General features: G+C 39.0%; 1 protein-coding gene across 1 annotated transcript in view; it reads left to right on the forward strand.

Moving 5' to 3' along the window:
• The window catches only part of LOC126284093 (queuosine salvage protein), a 38,587-nt gene extending 17,356 nt beyond the window's left edge, over positions 1-21,231 (forward strand). The window contains exons 5-7 of the mRNA XM_049982742.1: positions 8,913-9,027; positions 19,722-19,792; positions 20,915-21,231. Coding sequence (XP_049838699.1) covers positions 8,913-9,027; positions 19,722-19,792; positions 20,915-21,144 — 416 coding nt within the window. The 3' untranslated portion in view covers positions 21,145-21,231. The remainder of the gene's footprint in view (positions 1-8,912; positions 9,028-19,721; positions 19,793-20,914) is intronic.
• Positions 21,232-23,037: the final 1,806 nt, after the last annotated feature.

Below are 23,037 nucleotides of genomic sequence, written 5' to 3' on the forward strand. Positions count from 1 at the left end.
CCGGATACTGGAATCTCTCATTACTCACAATGCAGTCCTCTCACCATCATATCGGTGCCAGCACAAGAACTAACGCCACCAGGAGACATGCCCATGCAGGAACCAGATGACCATCATCTGTCGGAGCAACTCTACTCACATCGCCCATGTCTCCTGTTATAACAACCGGACTTGCTGCAACGGGCAAATTGGTGCACGGGACCCCAGCAGATTCGACCCCTATGTCTCCTATCATCTTGACCCGTTATCATTGGTGACACTTCAGGCCGATCGGGAAGCGTCCTCCTCGAGACTTTACATCCAGTTAGACAACGCCTATGGACATTAGCCATCTCCAGGCCACCTCCATCAAGACCAGTGAAACAATTTCAAAGGGGGGAAAAGTGTTGTGACTCGCCGATCATTCAAAGTGCCGCCGCACGATTACGCACGTCCTCTATGTGCGGAGCTGTCTGCCAGCCATGCAGCAGCTGTGCCAATTAAGCAGGCAGCCAGGAAATGGCTGCTAGACTTGGACTCAGTGTTCATTCGAATGTTACTGTTGCTTGTCAACTTGCTCTGTGACTTATATGTGTTGTGTCGTTTTGAAATATATTTGTTCAACTTGACGTTATAGCAATTGTAATTATGGATATCTATTGATTATGCTATTTTCTACACTCTTTCTTGCAAATACAATTGTCTTAAGAACACGCTCTATGTACACAGTTAGCAAAGTACCCATACACAATTAGCAAAGTACCCATTATGAAATAATCCTTGCAGAAATGACTTCTACTCGTATTCACTATTTTTCTAACTGCTCTTTTCTGGAATGTGAATAACTTATTCTTACAGATATTGCAGGTTCCTCAATCCAAATCTTTACTCAGTATTGCAAATGGGAGAGATTTAATCCATAGTAGATTTGTTTGAAGAATTATTATGTTTGCAAGATGTTCTCAGAAGTAAATATTGCAGCTGATCTTTCTGTAGTTGTAGCTGATATGCTCTCCCTATAAGATGCTAACCTATCGTAATGCCTAGGAATTTATCAGATGTTCACCTAGAGGCAACACTTTGGCATTTATATGTACTTGAGATGGATTACAATTTAACAGGAACTTTGCCATGATTATCTCTCTCATATTAACTGAGTTTATACATGAATACGACATTATTTGGTCATACTAAAGTTCTCTTTATTGTTTTGCATTGTTAACCGTTTGGAACGGCCAAAGATGGTGAAGCATATATCATCAAAATAGTTCATTAACTTTGATTTTTCCACTGTGTAATATCATTTTCTTATACAAGCCGCGGTGGTCTAGCGGTTCTAGGCGCTCAGTCCGGAACCACGCGACTGCTACGGTCGCAGGTTCGAGTCCTGCCTCGGGCATGGATGTGTGTGATGTCTTTAGGTTAGTTAGGTTTAAGTAGTTCTAAGTTCTAGGGGACTGATGACCACAGATGTTAAGTCCCATAGTGCTCAGAGCCATTTGAGCCATTATACAAAAACAAAAGTGGCCCAGTATGCCAGTGGAAAAGCATGGTGGAATGTAAATAATTTAAGAATAAGAAAACAAACTCCTGAAACAGTAGAGATGTTTAGTCACCGAAAGGCACATAAACAAGACTGATAACTTTGCTAACTTTTGGACAAATATAGTTTAGTGTAGCCATACAGGTGTGTGTTGTGTCGGGGGAGAGGGGTACTCTAGTTTGAAAACATATTCATCTGAAAGCAAGCAAAGTTATCAGAATTGACCCAAGAATATTTTATTGTGGAACCATACGACTGAGAATCTTGAATGATGATTTCATGGTCAGGATCATCCTAACAGTGAAATTGTCATGCTACACAATCAATCATAAGGTTACTTAGATAAATCAGAGGGACTTAACTAAGTAGATAAGGTTTCACTTCATATCATATTTTACTTTTTACTTTACAGTCAGAATCAGGCCTAAAATCCTTATGGAGTTGAACCATATAGGTAGAGCCTTATTCATTAATCATTTTTCACTGGTATTATCATGTAGCCTTGTAACTTAATGTTGTTCATTCTATTGCTTCCTGTATTCTGATTGCATTATAAATAACACTCCACCTTTCTCTCTCCTCTCTCACTCTTCCTTGTATTTCATTGTCCACTGCTTTCAAAACTCAAAATATACTAGTTTCTTTAACGCTTGTTTTTTATGAGGTGCCTATTTGTACAGCTTTTCATATACAATAACCAAAATTAGATGCTCTAGAATCAAACACAAAATTACCTAACTGCATCATGTGCTTGACGGAAGGACAGGCAGTCAATGAACTGGAATTATTAATACTATTAATATTACATATAGAATATATTAATATTACATATAGAACTCCACCTTTTATAGTCTCTCATTTAATGTTTCCCATATCTGCTTTCATTCCTTCTAAAGTGTGACATCATTTTTTGTAAAACCACTTACATAAGAACTCTTCTTTCATTTTGACTTGCATAGTTGCAAGAAAATTGTGACCCGAATAAAAATGAAAATTTGTTTGAGAAATTTATAAAATTATGACAGATTTGCTGGGAAATGCTTACTTGCAGGAGTCACATTTGTCAGTTGGCACATATATTTACAAATTTATGAAGGGGAAAAGTTCTTGAGGGATTTACTTCATATTTTTACGTGATACTCTAATAACCCAATATTTGGGCAGACATAGGCTATATATGATTTTTTTTAAAAAGCTAGCTACATAGTTTCTGTTAAAACTAATTGAGTTTTGTGCTGCTGCACATATAAGTGATTTAGACTGTAATAAAACTCAGTTTAGTTCAGGAAACAAGTTTAATACATGTATTAGTGTGTTTTGCAAGCTTACTATTAAAGGTTTCACTTCTCTTTGCGTATTATTCCAGAAAACGTGAAAGGAACATAAAGTACGGTTATGATCGTATTTGTGTACATTTTAGCGCAGTAAGACTTATAGAATCTCATTTAATTGTTCTGTTCTGTTCCAGCAAGTTAAGAAAAGTTTATCCATTTTTTGTTTAACTCTTATTTTGATAAACACAGCGTAAATTTTAAGTTCCAGTATCTGGAAACTTTGCACATATGATAGTAGCTTTGTTTACATACAGTTGCGACTAGGCATAGTTTTTGTAAATGTGTTTTCTTCTTTTTTTGGTAATCCAACTTATTGTCACTAAAGTAAGTTTGTTTACCTACGATTGAGACTAGACCTAATCTTTCGTAAACGTGTTTTCTTGTTTTTCAGCAATTTAATTTGACTTATTCTCGCTAAAGTAAGATTTTTACGATGAGTGAAAAGTGCCTGATGTGCCGTAGAGTTGTTAGCTCCGGGGTTTGGTGTGATGGCTGCAGTAGTTTTTTTTTTTTTTTTTTTTTTTTCCATTGGGGTGACTGTAACGGTGTGGGAAATGGGGAAGTGGATCAGTCTCATCAGTGGTTCTGTAGGATATGCAGTAGAGATAGGAAAATAGTGGGACAGGAGGGGAAAATTGCTGCCCTTCAGGCACAGTTGGAGCAGGCTAGGGTAGATCTGAACAGGTTAAGGAGGGAGAAGGGTAAAGAGAGGTGGGAAGTGACAACAGTTGACAGGAGGAACAGACCTAGAACTTTGTCAGACAGCTTTGTGGTTAATTGTGAAGACTGCTTCAGTTAGAAACTGATGGGCCTCAGACAGAGGTAGGTGCAGAGAGGGCACAACAAAATTGAATAAGAATGTAGGGAAGTCAGCAAAGAGAAAGAAAGTTTTGTTGTTAGGTAGTTCTCATGCCAGAGGTGTAGATCAACTTTTGCTGGACCAGTTAGGATCAGAAAACCAGGTCACAATTTTTTTAAACCTAGTGTGGTCTGGGTCAGGTGACAGAGGATTGAGGTTCACTCTGTAAAGATTTTACCAAGGAAGACACTGTGGTTATTGTGGGTGGACTGGGCAATAGTATTGACAGAGATGCTGGTACAATATAGGGTGTGACTTGGCAAAGATTGATTCAGCAATGAGACATACCGGTGTTGAGTTTGTGTCGTTTTGAGATGCCATGACCGACCTCATTTAAACTTTTCTGTCAGGAGAGTTACTTTGGAGTTGGAATGGCTACTTGGGTCAGGTGCAGGGTCACATGTTAGTTTGGTTCCTGTTGATTCTCTCAGTAGGTGGGATTATACTAGACAAGGCCTACACCTAAACAAGAAAGGGAAGGGTAAACTGGCTGGGCTAATACCAGAAAATGTAGGGGGGGGGGGGCACTGTCTTGAGTGGTAATATACCAATCGTCGTAGGTGTTGGAGCAGCACATTTTTTAGGATAGGTAGCACAGAATGAAGTCAAGTTCTGAGAGAAGTAAAGATTGAAAAAAACCATCAGTTTGAGAAAGAAATCAAACACCATAATCCTGGCACATTGGATCAGCGAACACAGCTGTTGGTTAAAATTTTACAGCAATCAGCAGAAATTTTATTTCCGGCTGATTTCATCTCGGTAAATGTGAAATGCTAGCTATTTTTAGTGCATCAAAATATTCAAGGGCTTAGAAGTAAAATTAATGAACTACTTATTTGTATTGGTGAATTAGAGTCATCGAACCCAGTTGATATAATCTGTCTCTCTGAACATCATGTGACCACTGGTATAGATATGTTAAACCTTACAGAATTTAAGTTAGCCTCTTACTTCTGTAGACAAAATATGGAGAAAGGAGGAGTTTCCACATTTGTTAAAAACAGTTTTAAATTTAAGAATATTGACATTAATAAATTTTGCTTAGATCAGCACTTAGAAGCATGTGCAACAGAGATAGAATTTCATAATAGGTCCTTTATAATAGTAGCCATATACAGAGCACCTTCAGGAAATTTCAACCTGTTTATAAATGGTCTTGAAGATTTATTATCTCATCTAAAATAAAAAAAATAAAAAAAACAAAGAACTAGTGGTTGCTGGTGATTTTGATGTAGATGTCCTGAAAAACACAGTCAGTGAACAGTTACTGAAATCAGTTACATTGTCATTCAATTTAATTTCTACTGTAAATTTCCCAACTAGGGTATACAAATGTTCAAAGACTGCCATTGATAATATCTTTATTGACAATTCTAGGCAACTAAGCCACATTACAAAACCAGTAGTAAATGGGCTATCTGACCATGACGTGCAACACCTAACATCAAATTTTGAAAATTGTCAGGGTAAAACATCTATCAGAAATGAGTACAGAAGGCCAATAAAACAGTCAAAGACTGAGAAATTTAAGAGATTGCTCAAAAAAATTAATTGGATGGATGTTTACAGCATCCAAGACACAAATGGAAAATACAAAACGTTCATTAATAAAGTTAGCGCCTTATTTGAAAATTGTTTTCCCCTGATGGTAACTCAAATTAAGCAGAAGTCTAATAAGAACCCATGGATCACACAAAAGATGTAAGGCACATTAGCACTGTCTTTAATGTGCGGTGCCATCGTTCCACTAAGCCGTTTGATTGGGGGTGGTAGGCTGTCATGCGAATGCGGCCGATGCCGAAGAGCTTGCTAATTTTTGTGAAGAGGGCAGCCTCGAATTGACGGCCTTGGTCTGTAGTAATTGTTTCGAGGCTGCCGAAACATGCGACCCGTGTGGAGAGGACAGCGTTGGCGACTGTTTCGGCCGAAATATTGACTAGGGGGGTTGCCTAGACCCATCTAGTTGTTCTGTCGATAAAAGTAAGCGAGTATCAGTAACCATACAACCGGGGAAGGCGGCTGACAATGTCGATGTGTATGTGGCGGGATTTGCCAGAAGGAGAGCGGAAGATTCCTGAGGGGGGCTTGCAGTGGCATCCGACTTTGGACTGCTGGCACAAAATTCGCGAAGCAAAGGCCATACGAAACGCTTGGTGGTCATGTGCGTAGTTGCGTGAATGCTCGGTTGGGCAAGACTGTGCAGTGCGTCAAACACTGAGCGACGCGTAGAGGAGGGGGTGAGAGGGCGTGGCATGCCAGTGGAAGTGCCACACCATAGCTCTGAGCGTGTGCTGGGGATCGTCTTGTGCGCCAGGTGCAGAGAGTGATTATTGCCAGATAAAAGGTTTGCCAAGGAGTCATCATTTGTCTGCGCTACAGCAAGAGCGTCAAAGTGGATTGAGGAAGATATGCCCGAGATCCGGGAGAGATAATCAGTGGCTATGTTGTCGGATCCTCGAACATATTGTACAATAGTTGTGTATTGTGAAATGGGGTTGAAATAATGGAACCTCCTAGGAAGGGGGTTGGCTGGGGGGGGGGGGGTTATGGGTGCTTGGGCGAGAGGTTTGTGGTCTGTAAAGATCGTAAAGGGGCGTCCCTCGACGTCTTCGCAGAAATATCTAATGGCTTCGTAGACAGCAAAGGGCTCTCTGTTGAAGGTGGACCATTTGCACTGAGAGCGAGAAAGTTTTTCTTGAAAAGAACTTAAGAGGTTGCACCACTTCTCCTCTGTGTTGTTGAAGTACTGCGCCGATAGCTATTTCGCTAGTGTCCGTGGTGAGTGAAAGTGTTGCATCTGGGTGTGGATCGGCAAGCGTGATGGCTTCCGTGAGTGAGGTTTTGAGTTTTTGAAAGACGCACGCATGACCTCTGTCGACGGCACGTGCCTGTTGCCTGATGTTTGTGGCCCGCGAAGTGCGTCTTTGAGGGGGACCTGTTGTTCGGCGGCTCTTGGAATGTGGTGGCAGAAAAAATTGATCATTTCTAAGAACCGGTGGAGTTCATGGTATGTTTCTGGTATCGGCAGCTGTTTGATAATGTCTATTTTGTCTTGTGTGGGCCGGATACCATCCGCTGAAACTGTGTGTCTCAGAAAAACAATAGAATCCTGTCTCAGTTTGCATTTGTCTTTGTTGACGACCACACCGTGGCATTGTAATGTGTCAGACAGCGCCTGGATGTGACGCTCGTGTTCCTCCTGAGAGGAAGAAAAGATCAAAATGTCGTCCAGGTATACGTAGCAGAAAGGTAGGGGTCGTAACACTGTATCTAAGAACCTCTGCCAGGTTTGGGCGGCGTTTTTCAATCCGTAAGGCACGTAAACGTATTCGAAGAGGCTGAAGGGTGTGGTGAGGGCCGTTTTAGGGATATCTTGTTCGTACAGTGGTATTTGGTGATAACGCTTTCTCACAGCCTACCACACTGAAAATTTTAGTGCCTGCCAACTGAGAAGCGAAGTCCTGAATGTTCGGTACTGGATAATTGTCTATGATTGTGCAGTCATTGAGACAGCTATAGTCACCACAGAGTCTGTAGGAACCATCCTTCTTCGGTGTGAGATGAATTGGTGATGACCAATGGGCGTACAATGACTGCTTTTAATTGGTCCGAGATGATTGCTTTTGCCGCTTTGAGTTTGTTTGGATTCAGGTGTTGTGGTCGGTGTCTGACCGGAGGGCCCTCAGTTGTATTGAGTTTGTGACACGCGCCGCTCGTGATTGATAACATGCCGCACATCCGGGGTGCGTCGTTAGCATTTGAACACTCATGCAATGAGTCAATGATTTGAACGCACTCCGGTTTGTGCGAAGAGCGAATACCTCGAAGTGAAGCGAGTTCGGATTTCGTGCTCTATAATGTCTGTTCAGTATGCTAGATAAGGGAGTTGAGCTTGGCCTGCATTTGATTGAGTTCACTGATTTCTTGTCGTTGTAGTAGCACGTCGTAACTTTTACTAGTGAACTTGGTCGCAAGAAGAGCGCATTTGGTCTGCAATAGTGAAATGTCAATTTTTGAAGGTTGCGTGTTCACATCACTTTGGGGTCACCAATGTGGTATTTTGGGTCCTTATCGTTATAAATAACAACCCGTTGATCCACTTGTTAAAACAATGAGCACTTTTATTGTCACACTTCAGATACACGTCATTACACATCGAAAGTATTACACAGACAGAACATAGTGGCCACCTTGGCCCCAAAGAGCTTTTTGCGCACCATAGATGTTATGGCACGTCAGTGTTGCCACAAACATATGTTATTCCAGAATATACAAACATTACAAATACAACTTTTGAAAATTACCCAGTGCATTTCTTCTTCCAGTTACTTTCAGGTTTGCAGCCAGATCCCATCAACATTCTGCCACTATATTTCAGCCCAGAGATGTCCGGCCATCCTCAGGTGATTAAACGAAGTTCTGAAGAGACCTGATGCGGTCATGGTATCATCTTATACCATGACTGCATCGGGTCTTGTCTACTCACCTGAGGGGGGTTGGATGTCTCTGGTCTGAAATATCGTAGCAGAATGTTGATAGGATCCAGCTGCAAACCTGAAAGTTACTGGAAGAAAAAAAAAATTCAAATATAATATATTACAAGAACTTTCCAGAAACGATAAATACTAAATAACAAATAACTGTGATGGTCAAGTTTGAACTGGCAACCCTTAGCAAGCCAGCCAGTGATGGTAACCATTATACTGTGGTGCATCCACCACAATGTACACAAAAAACAGCACTGATACAAATATTAATGCAAGCTGTGGTGCAGGCAGTACAGTGTACCAGTTAGCGCCAGTTCAAATCCCATTGCCCTCAGTAATTCGTTATTTAGTATTTATGTTTCTGGAAAGTTCTTGAAATATCTGTCTGCCCAAATTTTATTAAGAAGTGAAATTCCAAGTACTGCTTATAGACACATGTAAAAAAGCAAAACAACTATGGTAACTTTTGGAACTGTTAGTTCCCTCAGAAGAAGGAAAGACATATCTAACAGGAGGATCTAACAGTTCTGAAAGTGTGAATAGTTTATTGTACAGTTATGTGTGCCTGTCAGTAATACATCTAAATATTAGTATGGCCAACCATAATGTCTCTTTGTAATTTTATAATTTTTCACATTTAAGTTTTCTTTGGATACGAAAAAATTATTTTAGTTGATGTCAGCTTATGTCAGTTTCTAATTGCATTTCAGTATCATTTTACAAGAGAGCGCAAATCCTCATAGGTGATATATGGGCCTGCTTCAAGGGAGAAGGTGTAGGTTATTTCAAAGACATTGATTCCCTTTCAATGTTTGCAGATTACAGGTATGTTAATCCTATGAATCTGTAGTAATGATATATTTTTTTAAATTAGCAAGTTAGTTCAGAAACTCTCATAACAGTGTCTTTATTCTTTTAGTTGTATTTATTTTAAGTGTTTTTAAATACTAGTGTTCTTGTTGGTTTAAGATGAACATCAACAAAAGCAAAACGAGGATAATGGAATGTAGTCGAATTAAGTCGGGTGATGCTGAGAGGGAATTAGATTAGGAAATGAGACACTTAAAGTAGTGAAGGAGTTTTGCTATTTGGGGAGCAAAATAACTGATGATGGTCGAAGTAGAGAGGATATAAAACGTAGAGTGGCAATGGCAAGGAAAGCGTTTCTGAAGAAGAGAAATTTGTTAACATCGAGTATAGATTTAAGTGTCAGGAAGTCGTTTCTGAAAGTATTCGTATGGAGCGTAGCAATGTATGGAAGTGAAACATGGACGATTAATAGTTTGGACAAGAAGAGAATAGAAGCTTTCGAAATGTGGTGCTACAGAAGAATGCTGAAGATTAGATGGATAGATCACATAACTAATGAGGAGGTACTGAATAGGATTGGGGAAAAGAGAAGTTTGTGGCACAACTTGACCAGAAGAAGGGATCGGTTGATAGGACATGTTCTGAGGCATCAAGGGATCACCAATTTAGTATTGGAGGGCAGAATAGAGGGTAAAAATCGTAGAGGGAGACCAAGAGATGAATTCACAAAGCAGATTCAAAAGGATGTAGGTTGCAGTAGGTACTGGGAGATGAAGAAGCTTGCACAGGATAGAGTAGCATGGAGAGCTGCATCAAACCAGTCTCAGGACTGAAGAGCACAACAACAACAACAACATAAACAAAATTTAAACATTGTTACCTGGAAGAATTTATTAAAAAAATATGGAAGTATTGTACAAAATCTCAACATATTTACCACAAAAGTTGAAATATCTTACATTATTATGGAATGGATTTCTTTGTTTCTGTTTCATAAAAGTCTGCTGCTTGTTCTTGGAACCAGTGTGCGGCGGTTGACTGTACCTCTCAGTCACTGTGAAAATTTTGACCAGATGGCATTTTCTGCAGGACTGAGAATAGGTAGAGATTGGTGGATCTAGATGAGAACTACAGAAAGTGGGCTGTGTACAGAGTTGTAAGTGTACAAACATTTTCACTGACCATCAAAATATTTGTTGTTTTTGTGGTGGTGGTCTTCAGCCCAAAGATTGGCATGAGTGAAGCTGTCAATGCTTGTCTCTCCTGTGAAAGCCCCTCCATCTCTGTGTAGATATTGCAGCATACATCCATTGGAACCTGTTTACTATAGTCACGCCCTGGTCTTCTGCAACAATTTTCACCCTTAAAATTTCCCTCCATCACTTTATTAATTCCTTGATGGCTCACAATGTGTCTTCTCAAACTATTCATTCCATTAGTGAAGTTGTGTCATAAAGCAATTTTTTCCCCAATCTGGCGTAGTACTTCTTATCATTATTACCATTTAGTTTTCAGCACATTATTTGGTGTCACCAAATTTCAGAACTTTCTAGTCTCTGCCTGTTTGTACAGATAATCATTCACAAACCACTTGCGTACAGCACTACTCCCCAAACAAATTCTTCTGAGACTTTGTAACTCATAAATTTGTATTAGATGTTAACACATTTCTGTCAGAATTACAGTGTCTTTGGCAAACCCTGAAAATTTTTGTTTCTTCTTCTTCAGCTTTAATACCATTTCCAAATTCTCCGTTAGTTTCCCTTATGTAAAGACTGAATAACATGTAGGGTAGGTTACAACCCTGTCTCATGCCATTTTCATTTGTTGCCTCCCTTTCATGTCCTTCACCTCAAATAACTCAAATTTTTACGCTTTGCATTTTACGCCTTTTGATCTGAATGGCCTGAGACAATTTCCATTGTGATCCATTTTAGCAGTCAGCATTTACTGTTCTACTTCTTGGTCTGCATACAAATCCTCTCTGCAGTGATTTATATGATATGAGGCTTGCTTTGTGATCCTTGTCTCTGACATATTCTGGCCACATTCCATCTGTTCTTTTCTGTTCTGTTCTGTTCATACTGTTGGGTTCGTGATTTGATTCACCACATACCACAAACCTCAATTCCATTGCCACAACATCTTTGACAATGCATTTTTTGCATTGAATGTTGTTGTTGCACATGTCACATTGAGTTGATATGAAATTCTGAGGTTTCACCTATAGCCACTATAGTCTTCATGAGGAAAGTTACTTATTCTCAAAGAATATATAGAATTGGTCATATCTAAATGATGCAATTGTCCCAGATGTAACTAAAGATTGTGCTGCCACCAACAATAAAATGAGACTAGTACTGACACAAAGTGTGATGGTACCTTTCTGATATGGTCTTATGGAAAGGGAACATCACTCCAGTTCATTGCCCACATGAACAAAATACATCCCTTCTGAAATACAAAAGGAAGGAAAGTACCCCCCTTAAAAATTGTAACTCAGTGAAATGTAGACAGTCAGCTTGGTCATTCATTATAAACTGACCCAAACAGACCATTATCTTCAATAGGTGCAGATGATCAACAGGTACAGGGAGTGGCAATTGACCCCAACATAAAAAATGTAACCTATTGTGTATACATAGATGGAAAGGCCCATTATTGTCTGACTACACGATTGCAGAACAACCACTACAAACAGCGACTTCTGTAAAATATCTGTGAGTGTATGTACAGGGTGATTTAAAGTGGAGTAACCATATGAAACTAATCACAGGAAAGGAACATGCCAGACTTAGATTCATTTGAAGAATGCTCAGGAAATATAGACCATCAACAGTCGAGGTAGCCTACAAAGCCATCATTCAACTAGTACTTGAATATTGCTCATCAGCTTGGGATCTGTGCCACATAGGATTGATAGAGGAAATAAAGAAGATGCGAAGAAGAGTGCATATTGTTAGAGGTTCATTTAGTAAGCACAAAAGTGTCATGGAGATGGTCAACCAATTCCAGTGGCACATACTGCAAGAGAAGCATACTGCATCATGGCGAAGCAGTTGCTTTGATTGGGACTGAAGCAGCAGGAAGCTGGGTGTGCTGTTTCAAAGGAACCATGCCCACATTTGCCATAATCAGTATGGGAAACCCAAGAAAACTTAAATCCGGATGGCTAGACGGGGATTTGAACTGCCATTGTACTGAAATCAAGACCAGTGTCTTACCGCTGCACCATCTCTCTAGGAACATGCGTAGACCTCCAAAGTATGTGTTAAGGCTAGAAGTTGCACAGTTCACAAAATTTTAAAGTATGCACCACACTTGTCGTGTCATCAGATGCTCAAAGTTGCATGAACTCTGCAAGCATTTGGAAGGCCCCTGCAGAAATATAGAGCCATGGTGCCTCCCTTTTCTTCTTCTTCTTCTTGCTGTTTGTTTTTTTGAGTCATCAGTCTTCCGACTGGTTTTGATGCGGCCTACCACGAGTTCCTGTCCTGTACTAAACTCTTCAGTTCAAAGTACCACTTTGCAATCTACGTGCCCAATTACTTGCTGGATGTATTCCAGTCTCATGTCTTCCTCTACAGTTTTTACCCTCTACAGATCGCTTTAATACTATGGAAGCAATTCCCTGGTGTTTTAACAGAAACCCTATCACCCTGTCCCTTCTTCATGTAAGTTTTTTCCACATACTCCTTTTCTCTATGATTCTGCGCAGAACCTCCTCATTCCATATCTTATCAGTTCACCTAATTTTCGACATTCATCTGTAGCACCACATCTCAGACGCTTCCATTCTCTTCTGTTCCTGTTTTTCCACAGTCCATGTTTCGCTACCATGCAATGCTTTGCTCCAAATGTACATTCTGAGAAATTTCTTCCTCAAATTAAGGCCTGTGTTTGATATTCTATTGACCAGGAAAGCCCTTTTCCCAGTGCTAGTCTACTTTTGGTGTCATCTTTGTTCCGTCTGTCATTGGTTTGCTTCCTAGGTAGTGGAATTCCTGAACTTCGTCTACTTCATGACCATAAATCCCGATTTAAGTTACTCGCTGTTCTGATTTCTGCTACTTCTCAATACTTTCTTCTTTCTTCAGTTTACTAACAATCCATATTCTGTACTCATAGACTGTTCATTCCATTCAGCAGCTCATGTAATCCTTCTTCACTTTCACTGAGATAGCAAAGTCATCAATGAATAGTGTCATTGATATCCTTTCACCTTGAATTATAATTTCACTCTTGAACTTTTCCTTTATTTTCATTGCTTCTTCGATGTACAGATTGAACAGTAAGGGCGAAAGATTACATCCCTATCTTATACCCTTTTTAATCGGAGCACTTTGTTCTTGGTCTTCCATTCTTAAGATTCCCTCTGAGCTTTTACATGTTGTATATTACCTTTCTCTCCTTATAGCTTACCCGTATTTTCCTCAGAATTTCTAACATCTTGCGCCACTTGACATTGTTGAATACTTTTTCCAGGTCGACAAATCCAAAGAATGTGTACTGATTTTTGTTTAGTCTTGCATCCATTATCAACTGCACAATGTCAGAATAGCCTGTCTGGTGCCTTTACCTTTCCTAAAGCCAAACTGATTGTCGTCTCACACATGTTCAATTTTCTTTTCCATTCTTCTACATATTATTCTTGTTAGCAACTGGGATGCATGAGCTGTTAAGCTGATTGTGTGTCAGTTCTGGTACTTGTCAGCTCTTGCAGTCTTTGGAATTATGTGGATGATATTTTTCTGAAAGTCAGATGGTATAATGCCAGACTACTACATTCTAAACACCAACATGAATAGTTGTTTTGTTGTCACATCCCCCAATGATTTTAGAAATACTGATGGCATGTTATCTGTCCCTTCTGCCTAGTTTGATCTTAAGTCTTCCGAAGATCTTTTAAATTCTAATTCTAATATTGGATCCCCTATCTCTTCTAAATCTATTCCTGTCTATTCTTCTATCACGTCAACCTTATGAAGTCCTTCCATGTACTTTCCACCTGTCTGCTCTCCCCTCTGCATTTAATAGTGGAATTCCCATTGCACTCATAATGTTACCACCCTTGCTTTTAATTACACCAAGGGTTGTTTTGACTTTTCAGTATGCTGAGTCAATCCTTCAATTTCCCTGAACATTTTTGTATTTCTGTCTTTCATCTATCAACTGAAGCATCTCGTGTGTTACCCATGGCTTCTTCAGTTACCTTGTTTGTACCTATGTTTTTCTTTCCAACTTCTATGACTGTTCTTTTTAGAGACGTCCATCCCACTTTAACAGTACTGCCTACTGAGCCATTCCTCATTGCAGCTTTAGAGAACTTCAAGTTTGTCTTCATTCCTTAATGCTTCCGTATCCCACTTCTTTGCACATTGATTCTGACTAATCTCTTAAACTTCAGCCTACTCTTTGTCATTACTGCATTGTGATCTGAGTCTAATTGAAAGCTTCCCGTATTTCCTGGCCTTTTCCAATTATAAGTCCTCCTGTTGTGATTCTGAACAGTGTATCCACAGTTACTAGCTGATATTTATTGCAGAACTGAATTAGTCTTTCTCCCCTCTCTTTCAAGGTACCAAGCCCATCTTCTCCCATAACTCTTTCTTCTACTTCTTTCCCTACAACTGTGTTTCAGTCCCCCATGACTATTAGATTTTTGTCACCCTTTACGTGCTGAATTACCTATCCATTATCCTCATATATGTTCTCTATCTCTTCATTTTCAGTTTGCAACATTGGCATGTATATCTGCACTATCATTGTCAGTGTTGGTCTGCTGCTGATTGTGATAGAAATAATCCTATCATTGAATTGTTCACAGTAATAGACTCTTTGACCTACCTTTATATTCACAACAAATCCTACTCCAATTATACCATTTCCTGCTGTGGTTGATATTACCCTATAGCCATCTGACCAGGAATTCTTGTATTCTTTACTTTCCACTTCACTGACCCCCACTATATCTAGATTGAGCCTTTGAATTTTCCTTTTCAGGTTTTTAGCTTCCCTACCACGTATAAGCTTCTGACATTCCATGCCCCGACTCGTAGAACGTTATCCTTTTGTTGATTGTTCAATATTTTTCTGATGGTGACCGCCCCCTTGGCAGTCCCCTCCCAGAGATCCAAATTGGGGTCTATTCTGGGATCTTTTGCCAATGAAGAGATGATCATATCTCATTTTCAATTACAGGACGCATGTCCTGTGGATATGCATTACGTGTCTTTAATACTGTGGTTTCCAGTGCCTTCTGCATCCTCATGCCATTGATCATTGCTGATTCTTCTGCCTTTAGGGGCAGTTTCTCACCCTATGGGCAAGCGAGTGCCCTGAATCTCCATTTGCTCATATGTCATCTTTGACAAGGCCATTGGCAGAATGAGGGTACCTTCTTATGCTGGAAGTACTCGGCTATCAATACTGATTTTTATTCAAAATTTAAGTGGTGGTAGGGCTTGAACCCAGCACTGAGCATGTTTTGATTATTAATCAAAGACACTACCAGTAGATCACAACAGCTATGTAGCTTATATAGCTGTCTGTAATTGCAAAAGTGTTGGCAGTGCAGTGTTGTTCATGAACTGACCTCTTGATTATGTCCCGTAAATTTTGATGGGATTCGTGTCAGCCAATTTGGTGGCCAAATAATTTGCTCAAATTGTCCAAAATATTCTTCAAACTAATTGTGAAAAACTGTGGCATGGTGACGCGGCACATTGTCATCCATAAAAATTCCATCGTTGTTTGGGAACATGAAGTCCATGAATGGCTGAAAATTGCCTCCTATTAGCCAAACATAACCATTTCCAGTCAATGATCAGTTCAGTTGGACCAGAGGATTCAATCTGTTCCATGTGAACATAGCCCACACCAGTATGGAGCTAACACTGGCTTACAGAGTGCCTTGTTGACAACTTGTGCCCATGGCTTTGTGGAGAATGCACAACACATAAACCCAACCATCAGCTCTTACCAACTGAAATTGGAACCCATCCAACCAGGCCCCAATTTTCCAGTCATCGAGGATCCACTCAATGTGGTCACAAGTCCAGGAGAGGCACTACAGGTGATGTCATGCCATTAACAAAGGCACTCATGTTGGTCATATGCTGCTACAGCCCATTAACGCCAAATTTTGCCACACTGTCCTAATGGATACATTTGTCATACATCCCACATTGATTTCTGTGGTTATTTTACTTGTTGTTGTTTGTCCGTTAGTAGTGACAACTATGCAAACACCGCTGCCCATTGTCATTAAGTGAAGGATGTAGGCCACTGTTGTTCATTGTGAAAGGTAATACCTGTCATTTGGTAATCTTGGCACACTCTTGTCATTGTGAATCTTGGTATATTGGATTCCCTGATGATTTCTGAAATGAAATGTCCATTGCCTCCAGCTCCAACTACCATTACACATTCAAAGACTGGTAATTCCTGTCATGTGCTCCTAATCAGTTAAGAAACCTTTCCATCTGAGAACAAATAACATCTCTGCCAGTGAGCTGCAATTTTATACCTTGTGTATGAGATACTACTATCACCTGTATATGTGCATATCGCTATCCCATGACTTTTGTCATCTCAGTGTATTTGCAGTCAGTCACTTCACGTCTTCGAAGATCAAAAATCACCATCCAGCCATTTGATTTTACTAAACAGGTTATACAAATGCCATGATTGTTACACGGGGGGGGGGGGGGGGGGGGGGGACTGTTGATTTGTTATTCCATCTATCTTTAATAAGAACAGTTGTGACGAAGCCTGAAAGTCTCACATTCATTTCACAGAAAACTATGTACTAGAAACTTTGTAAGAGGAGAAGCTGGCAGTGGAATTGCTTAAGTGCTGCAGTCCTGACATTCTTATCAAGCAGTTCAAGTGGTATCAGACTGTACCAACTGAGTTCTGCAAGGGCACATCAGCTGATGCTCAGGATAATGGGTAAGGTGTTTGTGGTACTGGTGAAACCAACGGCCACACTAAACAGGAAATGAAACTCTAGGGATAACACTGATCTTTTTGAATCATCACAGGTGATAAAATGCGAGTTAATTACTTTTCACTGAAAACCAAGCAGATGTTGGCATCACAGTAGATCTCTGCGTAAGATCGGATTCAAGCAACTGTGTTAGCATCATCTGCAAAAAGCCTCATGGAACTTCTTATGTTGTCTACTACATCATTAATATATGTTGTGATTAGTAATGGACATATGAAACTCCCTTCGGAAGTCACTTTTATGTCTGAAGACTTATCTCCATTGCTGTCATTAAAGCCACATTTTCCTTCTATTTAGTCTGTTTCAAAGTGGATGGCTCATCCATATTTATTTTAGTAATTAGCTAGCCATGTGGCCCTGCTATAATATCCAAATGTCTTCATCTTTGATTTCTGTATGTGGTATGACTTTTAAAAAACCTCGATGCTGTGCACCCAGATAATTTTGTCCCATTGTCAGTGGAGCTTTGGTCCTTACTCCTGAATGTGGATGCAGTGTCTTACTGACTGCATGATCCCACTTGCTAATTTGTTGAGTTATACTGACATGTGTTCTGAAGTAATCGAGATCTTCACTGCATCTTAGAATATCAGTCCTTAATTTGGGGACAAATAGTATGTCAGTACAGGCACTTGCTTGTTTTCCATCCAATGAGACATGCATTCCAGTAACTAATATCACATTCGTATCCATTCACCAGAAAGAACTGTGCATAAACATGTTTCCTAGACACTTCCTCAATAGAGGCTACTGAAAACTTATAGCTAATTGATCATATTTAAATGTCAGTTGAGCAGTGAGAATACGGGAGTCACTTCCTTCCATGTTGCTGGGGTAATTACACCCAAGTAGTAGTTTCAGTTAAGGAGTTGTGTGTATGGATGTTAACCAGCAGCAAAATAAAAGCAGGTGATGCTGCCAAATTTCACACAAAGTGAATAGCCTCAGGGAAAATTGAAAGACTTGCTCAGTAATTTAAGATATCAGGGAAAGAGGTTGTCAAGAGTTACTTGATTTATTTTCTGGTCTTGCCACATGACATCTGGATACTGTGGTACAATATGAAAGATAACAAAATATTAGTGTTTATAAAGATCTGACAAGAATAATGATCCCACATTTAAATGCTACAAGAAAGCTGTAAAGATACAAGAGGACTATTGAACACAAGTTAAATTGCTATTTAACTGGAAAATAGTTTACTAAAACACACCATAATATTTTAGTTTGGAATCCACGTCTCATTCAGACCAAGACAACCAAATTGAAGTGGAGGCAGGATTACAGAAGATCTCGTATACAGGTCTCACATTCGGAGCGTGTTTTCTATACACACTTAAGTCAAGATTAAATTCAGATATCTTTTAATTTGATGGCCTTTTACAAGGAATATCAAGAAAATAGGCTATAAATAAAATATGAAAGTTCAGAAAATTTCTTAGTAATGCTCTAAGATATTACTTTTATATTTCTTCTCTGCATAATCACCATTCACATCTAACCATTTATCATATCTCTTTAACAAGTTGACAGATTCCTTCTGCATTAAATTCTGGTGGCAGAAATTGCAGCTAGCATATGACAGCATGTTAAAGCTCTTCGTTGGAGTCAAAGTGTTATGAGATGAATTACTTGGAGTAATGACTAGACTGTTCGATAGGTGTCCAAAAGCATCCCATTTGAAATGATACAACAATTCTTGTGTATGCTCGGCAAAGTGTGGTTGAGTATTATCGTGGAAAAACACAACACTGGTGATCACTTGTTTTGAGTGGATCTTCACAGATTACTCAATGTCTTACTTGAGGAAAACTGATTGCCTTTCCACATTTCATAAAATCCACAAACAGGACTCCTATAGCATCCCAAGAATTCATGACTATAACCTATGTGCCAGGCAGAGTTTGACATCCATTTTTTGGTTTGGAGGGGACACTATTGCTGTTTTGATTCTTTATTAGGGTAGAAAACCTATGTATTATCACTGATCATGATTCTATTCTCCTTCTGTATCATAACAAAAAAGGAAGGTAAGTGAAGCACTTATCCATTGAATTTTGTGGTTTACAGACAGGAGTTTTGGATACAAAATATGCAGTACTTTTGGTAATCTAATGGTTAAGTCAAAGTCTCATGCAAAACATGTAAATCTGCACGAACTTGTCTAACCATTTAGTTGTAACAAGTATGTTTTCACAAAGTGTTTCGTCAATTTTCTGTACCAGTTCATTGCTGACTACAGGTCAATGGTCACATCTGTCATCATCACGAATTTTCATCTTTCTACCCTTAAACAAAATGAAACCATTGAAGCTCGAGACCGTCATTCATCACATGTGGCCTGCATACAGCACAAAAGTCACCATTAATGCGAACATCTTTGAGATATTTTTGCTGCTACAAACTATATTACAAATATGAATGACTGTTATAAGCAATTAAAAATCAGTGGAGCTTTCTCACTATTGCAGCTCTATAAACATTGACCCCTATTGCACAAGTCAGTTAAGTGGCTGTTCCCCCACAACTTCTTATGCCTCATGTGAAGGGAAGTTACTTTTCTAGGTAGCCTGTGTGTGTATTAAAGAAGCCACCCAAAGTGAGTTAAAGTAATAAATGTAGTTGGCTTCATTTAATTTCTTGTAACAATCTAATGAAAATGAAATATACATGGAGTCTTTTTCTATGACTTTCATAGGGTCCCACAGGTTTTGGTCCATTTTGGAGCAATGAAATATACTGATGAACTCATGGAGCTGTTAAAATCTGGTAAGTCTCTTTGTTATTACTAAATGTTCAAAGAGTCCTTTGTGTTTGGCTAGCAGTTCAGTTGCATGTAAAAACTGGATGAGGGGTTCCTGTAGTTGTACATACTTTGCTAGTTAATGATCCACTCTAAATATGGACAGCACACAGAACTTTTAGCAGGCTTTAGGGAATTATATAACAGATAAGCCATCATTTATAGATAAGCCATCATTTATAAGCATAAACATTCAATTATTAAGAATTATAACACAATCATTAAAGGTTCATTAAATGAATTATTCCAAGGCAGTTCATTAAAAATACCACAAAAAATTGAGATGGAGTTCACATCATATTGCAATGTTTCATCCATTGCCAGCAGCCATAACATTGTTTTATTATTACCCATAAGAAGTTTACCCAAAATTTCAGATATACATGTTGTAGCAGAAGTATGTTTTGTTGTAACAACAGTGGTGTAGCTACTGTGGCTACTTTTGTATTTGGCGCACTGAAAAGATATTCTAAATGCTGAAGTACATTGTTAGAGAAAATGTGTAGAGTGTAATTAACTAGAAGTTTGCCCACACTAATGTACATCCTCAGAGTTGTGGTTTACTCTTTATGCCAATAGACTGCTTACAGATTCAAGTTTCGGGAGATCATTCTTGGACATATTATGCCTTCAACTTCATGATCCTGGAATGAGCTGAAATAAATGATACCAATGAATTGACATGAATTCTACTGAGCATATCTGAGTCACATTTAAGATATTAGTTCAAAACCAGATAACATAGCCCGTTACCCTGTATTTGAGAAATGTTTCAGGCTTAACAAAATGTACAACAAATCAAACAGTGGTAGGCAATAAAGATATACTTCCACCCATAATATTTTTCTATTTTCTGGGAGTTTGTTATTTGTGCTGAACCCATGTTGCATTTTTTTTTTAAATGTCCATCACTACCTGTCACCATAGTGTTGTAAATATAATGGTTAATAAAGACACTTACATGGTGTATCGGTGCTTTTTTCTTCATTTGTCAATTTAGTAGGTGATCCTTACATGTGAGTTAGTATTAAATATAACATCCACATAAAAGTTGTTTTATGATTATAAACAAATTACATTTGTTACAGGTCACATACTAGCAAACGGTAGCCGAGAAGAAGTTGAAATTCGAGGAGTTTCGATTGAAGTGGTTGAGCGTGTTTGCAAACAAGTAAGGCAACTTCTGCAGGAGTACAATATCAACAATGTTACAGTTAACTCAGTTCTTATTGACCATTACCTATGGGACTACCGGCGAGAACATGCAGATTCTCTCGAATATATTCCCTTTCACAAAGTGCGCTGTATTTATTACTGAACATCAAGCGTGGAGTAAAATTAATTTTTGTTGCATGTCAGCAGATAATCTGAAAATAGCTTGAATAAAGATTGTGAAGTTCATAAACAATTGTTTCTATAGATATAAAAAAGTGTCCTGTTTATCCTCCTGACAAATACTTGGCATTATAGTATTCTGGAGCAATTTAAAAAAGTTGTATTTTGAATTGTTAAGAAAAGAAAGCTTCCAAAATGGGAAAGATCAGTTGGAGTATACTATGTATTGCACAACAAGATCAGCAATGGGCAGATAACAACATTCGTTACAAGTTAACATAAATTTTTACCTCATGCATGTGTATAGCTGCATCCATATTAATTGACAGTATAATACAAACAAATTGAGCAGCCTTTATAATTGCAGTGATACAGAACAACACTAATTCCATTTTTCTTTTTATAAAATTCAAACAGTATCACTTAATTTGCTTTCAGTTCTGGGCTCTTCTTTCTTCAAGGTACTGAAAATATAGTAAAAGTTAAGCAGTCATTAAGGCTTGCTTGAGCACATCAGAGCTTTATTAGACACTGTCCTATTTGAGGTGCTGTGCCCTTACCTTCCTCTGGCCATTTGCACTAACTTACCCAGCTAGTTATAGACGGGCCTACAGTTTAATTTGAAATTTGAACAACAGTATGGCTTGGCATTTCTTACATTAATAAACATTGCAAGAGATTAAAAAAATGACCAGTGACAAATAAAAGTCTTAATTCCGACCAGGGATTGAACCCAACATCTTTACATCCGTAGTCTGGCAGAAGTTGTCTTGTAGTAAGTGGAATAGAGCAGGCGCACACCTTCAAGTACCCCAACTGTTGGATGAGTGTGTCAGCACTACCAACAGATATGTCCAGTTGTGCAGAGATAATACTCAGCCAAATGAAAACTCCTACTATTAATATAAAAACACGCTGAATAAATCTGACCAAGCCTTTTGTAACTCACCTTATGCTTACAAATCCTATACGTAGTTGATGCAATGCAATGTTGATGCAATGTTACATGCATGGTGCATGCACCCTTTATGCACAGATTATTGGATGGGCTGTCATCATTATTATAAGAAGTTCCCTTGACAAAACTGTTAAGAGAATGAATAAATGCAAGTGCAACTGTGTCAACACACCATGTACGATTTAAACTAAAAGATGTAGAACTAGATTGTGTAGCCTTTGCAGGTGATATGGCACTAACTACCAAAGACATCACTGGTGTACAACAACTTAAATTTGGTGAGAATAAGAAAGGAAAATTGGACTACCAATTTCATCTGAGAAAATTCATGACTGATTTTGAAACAGCACTAGATGAACTCAAAATTTTCAGTAGTAACAGTATTCCTTGTTAAATGATTTCAATAGCTTGTGGGTCATCCCACACCCATCCGTTGCCAATGACACAATTTACCAACACAGGAAAGACTGCGCTCTCCAGCAGGCAGTATGTTGGTACCCTCCGCTGTGTAATGATCAAAGGGTGCATAGTTGTCAGACATGGGTTATAGAAAATAACTGGCAGGACGATAATAGTACACTGAGGTGACAAAAGTTATGGGATAGCGATATACACACATTGATTGATTGATTGATTGATTTTAACAGGGAAGATAAAACAGCTTAGGTCTGACCCGCCACTGCCCGCTCCAAAACTAGGTTTATGTGTGGTATCGTTCCCCATATATCTAGTAAAGGAAACCAGTGCCCTTAAATAGTGTAAGGAGTCCCTCTACCAGTTTTTTGTTAGACGCTATTTCTTCAGGTCTAGTTGTCCCAAAGATTCTTTATCTTTTACTCTCCAATGCCATGCTTTCGAAGATTAGGTGTGATGCAGTTTCTTCACCCTCATCACAGATTCTACATTTAGGATCCTCTT

This window comes from Schistocerca gregaria, chromosome 8 (assembly GCF_023897955.1).
Source record: "Schistocerca gregaria isolate iqSchGreg1 chromosome 8, iqSchGreg1.2, whole genome shotgun sequence".
In the NCBI taxonomy this organism is placed as follows: domain Eukaryota; kingdom Metazoa; phylum Arthropoda; class Insecta; order Orthoptera; family Acrididae; genus Schistocerca; species Schistocerca gregaria.